The sequence below is a fragment of the Akebia trifoliata genome, chromosome 11 (genome assembly GCF_017979445.1).
Source record: "Akebia trifoliata isolate Shusen 1 chromosome 11, ASM1797944v1, whole genome shotgun sequence".
NCBI lineage: Eukaryota > Viridiplantae > Streptophyta > Magnoliopsida > Ranunculales > Lardizabalaceae > Akebia > Akebia trifoliata.
In genome coordinates this window covers 14,918,161-14,922,189 of record NC_141385.1, presented here as the reverse complement: position 1 = coordinate 14,922,189, position 4,029 = coordinate 14,918,161, and the positions used below count along the sequence as shown (strand labels likewise).

The 4,029-nt window shown below is 36.7% G+C and overlaps 1 protein-coding gene across 1 annotated transcript; it reads left to right on the top strand.

The window, feature by feature from the left end:
- The first annotated feature begins 305 nt into the window (after positions 1 to 305).
- LOC147391031 (eukaryotic translation initiation factor 1A) lies at positions 306 to 972 on the top strand. The gene has a single exon (XM_086459200.1). It carries the CDS (start codon positions 378 to 380, stop codon positions 813 to 815), a length of 438 nt encoding a protein of 145 aa, XP_086315326.1. The 5' UTR covers positions 306 to 377; the 3' UTR covers positions 816 to 972.
- Positions 973 to 4,029: the final 3,057 nt, after the last annotated feature.

Below are 4,029 nucleotides of genomic sequence, written 5' to 3'. Positions count from 1 at the left end.
TCGGAATATAGTCGATCGAGACTCATTCCAATAATATATCAGATCAAACCTTATCGGATCGGATCAGATTTCGGGTCTGATCCGATCCATTGACAGTCTAACTTCAACACGTTTCATTTTTTTCCCAAAAAGATACGTCAGCAAAAAGAGCTTCCCTTTCGTGTAGAACTTGAATTGGTTTCCTTTAGACATTATTAATAAAGTCAAGGGTATAATCGTCTATCTACATTCCCATGAAATTCCAAACCCACGGCTCTCGTAACTTCGACGCTAACTAGGGCATATAACTAGGGTTTCTAAAATCTGAAACTTAGTTAAGTTACTGATCTTGAACAAAAAATATTTTGGGTTAGGGTTTTCAGAGTTCAACAGCAGCGATGCCGAAGAACAAGGGAAAGGGAGGAAAGAATCGAAAGAGAGGTAAGAACGAAGCAGATGACGAGAAGCGAGAGTTAGTCTTCAAAGAGGATGGACAAGAGTACGCTCAGGTCCTTCGAATGCTTGGTAATGGCAGATGTGAAGCTATGTGCATCGATGGCACGAAACGTCTGTGTCACATTAGAGGAAAGATGCACAAAAAGGTTTGGATCGCAGCAGGAGACATAATTTTGGTTGGATTGAGAGATTATCAGGATGATAAGGCAGATGTGATCTTGAAATATATGCCTGATGAGGCAAGACTTTTGAAGGCTTATGGAGAATTGCCAGAGAACACGAGGCTTAACGAAGGTATCGCTGGTGGTCTCGATGAGGAGGACGAAGGTGCTGGTGATGATTACATCGAGTTTGAGGATGAGGACATTGATAAGATCTAGGGTTTGTCTTTGAATCTTTTTTTTTCTTTTACTTCTTGATGATGTGTTTTGAATTTTATTATATGGATCAGAGATTATTATATGATCTGAGATGCTTGTTGTATTTAATGAATTCGATACGAATATATGGTATGGTGATTTAGGGTTATTGGTAAAAGATGGGGTTTTAAATAATAGTGAATTATTGCAAGGTTTATCTTCTCTGCTCTGCTTTTGATTAATCGGATTATTCAAAATTGTTACTTTTTTGGTGTGGTTATGATGTTCTAGGGTACTAAACAATTCTCATATGTGCTGTTTAATTGAAATTTTTGGTTATCATTTTGGGTGTTTGTTTTTATTTTTAATTTTTATTGGTAAGCCTTTTTAATGAGATCAGTTAACTCCGTGCTGGCTGGAATTGTAACCAGGTTTATGGTATGATCACTAAAAGATTTTACCAATTAAGCTATCCGTACAAATTGAGTTTTTAATGATTTCTTTTTTCCATTCAAATTTGAGATTCTGTAATTACTTTTTTTCTTCTTCGAAAAACTGGGTAAATTGGGATCAAGCCCTTGATTTTGTTGTGCAATATGTCAATCAATGAAGCTATGGGTTGAAATTATGAGAGGCAATGATGTGGGTTTTTTGCAACTTCTTTGTTGTCAAAATATGAGTTATGTCCTTTGCCAATAAGGAAATTTAAGTTTGTTCTTAGGGAAATGGAGTAAGGGGTTATGTTTGCCGGGATGCGATTTACTTTGTAGGAAAAAAAAGCTAGGCAAAGAAAGAGCAACAAACACACTTTTAAGATTGATGATAAATGCTAAAAGAGGTTGCTTCCTGGTTTCCTCTTACAGGAATCGATGACTAAGTGTTCTTAATATTATCAGGAGACACGAGTTCATGTTGGTTGTTTGTCCCTCATCTTATCCAAGACTTGGCTTAGGTGTTTATATGGTATGCTTGCTTAATATATGAATCTTTGTTATGTTCTGTTTAATTTTCTATTTTATTAGTCCTTTTGGTATAATCAATATCAGTTTTTTTTTTGTTTTTTTAATATTTCAGAATATGTGCTGGGGGAAGCTAGGTAGTTGTATAAAATTTAGCTGCTACTAATTTTCCTGTTTGTTTTTCTCTTTAAAGGAATGGTTCAACGGATTTTCTTTCAATTTATTTAAATCCCCATAGGATCATACAGGCACACTTCTATGGTATCTATGATTATTGTTACCTAGAGAGGGGGGAGGGATCATTACAAGTTTCGCTTGATTTACCTAAACTACCAGGGGTCATCTATACAAATTTTTATGGTAGGTAATCTATTATCATCGTTAGTTCAATGCTAACTCAGCATCCAAGCAATGGAATAAAAAAAATAGAGTAAGAGGGGAGGGAGAGGGAGATTTCCTGCAGGATATGAGCAAGTTTTTTTTTTTTTTTTTTGAGTTATCTAAAAGATCATGGGATCATCCATACAAACTTTCTTGGTAATCTGAGTCTGTCATTACTTCAAGTACTAACTCAGTGTCCAAGCAATGGAATCAGAGTAGAGTGGGACAAGGGGTAGGGGGGAGTGGATATTGAAAGGAATGAGTTGGGTCTTGAGGGAAGATGGGCAGGATCTGTGGTATGAAGCTGCTGTGCTCCATATGTGAGAAGATGCACAAGGTCTGGATTGCTGCCAGATGATTTTGGTTGGATTGAGTGATTATCTGGATGACAAGGCCTACGTGATCTTGAAATACATGCCTAACTAGGCCAGGATCTTGAAAGGCCTATACTTAATTACTGGAGAATTCGAGGCTCAACAAGGGTATCATTGGTGCACTCAATAAGAAGGATGTGGGGCATTGATGAGATATAGGGGTTGTCTTTGTGTCTTTAATTGTTCATTGAGTGGTAAATTTGGTGAATTTTGATGCCAATAATGTTTGTTGAATTTGGGCTTCTAGCTAAAGAATGGGTTGGAATGTTGGATGATAGTAAATTATCATTTAGTTCTATTTTCTTTGCTTAGGTTGTGGATATGGGATAGGGTGATGTCTTTATATTTGGCACAATGGTACAGGGGAAAAACTTTCTTTGCTTGGGTGTTCTATTCTTCTCTCTCTCCTCCTCTTCCTGGGGACTTCTCTTATACAACCATTTGGGACCCTAAAGTTTCAAAAGGTTTTTTTTTTTTTGTTTGTCTAGCGGTTTGGGGGTAAGTTCTAACCATGGATTTGTTTTTTAAATGGGGTGGGTTATTCTCAATTTTTTATTTTTTTTTTCGCTTCTTGTGTCAAGCTAGTAATAAATTTATTAATCATATCTTGATCCATTGTTCCTTTGTTAGGGAGATTTGATTATTATTTTTGTTTCAAATTTATATCCAATGAGTCTTCTCTAGATCTGTTGGGGGCTCTTTCAAAGTTGGGTGATCAAAACTTATCCACAAAGAGAATTTTGTAGATTCAAACCCCCTTTGAGACTCCCCACAAAGAGAATTTTGATGAAAGTGAACAGGACAGGTGGGAATGGACGAGGGCCAAGGATTTGAGATTCGCTGTTAGATCCTTCCATAAGTGGCTCAACCCTTATGCAGACTGACATTTCCTTGGGTCCATTATGTGGTCCAACTCAGTTCCCTCTAAATTTTTTTTCTTTGTTTGGTTGGCTGTCCTTGGGAAAATTCTTACGATGGACAATTTAATTACTCGGGGTTAGATCATTCATAATTGTTGCCCCCTTTGTATGAAGGATGGGGAGTCTGTCGACCATATTTTAATACATTGCCCCTTCACTTATAATATTTGGTCAATTTTCCTTGGTATGTTCCGTATTCAGTGGGTCTTTCCTCGTAAGTTTTCCTCATTGGTAGATGGGTGCTAGTAAGGTTTTTTCTTCAAGAGAAAGATATCTTTGGGTTATTCTTCCTTCGGCTATTTCTTGGGGGGTGTGGAACGAGAGAAATAACAGGGTGTTCAATAATAAGATAATGAGCTCTCATGCCAGTTTCATGGAAATCTTGGGCCTCATGTATCTTTGGTCGAAACAGAATATAGAGTTTACAGGGACTACTTTTGATGACTTTGTTTTTAGATGGAACTCTTTATGTAATCACTTATGTATTAGCTTTCATTTTTTTTTTTCTTTTTTAGAGGCTCCCTCGGCCTCCTTGTATTGTGTTTTTCTTCATTTCATCAATATATTATACTTATCAAAAAAAAAAACCCCCCTTTGCTAT

Coding starts and splice junctions, on each gene's coding strand:
- LOC147391031 (XM_086459200.1), top strand. CDS start 378: ATGCCGAAGAACAAGGGAAAGGGAGGAAAGAATCGAAAGAGAGGTAAG.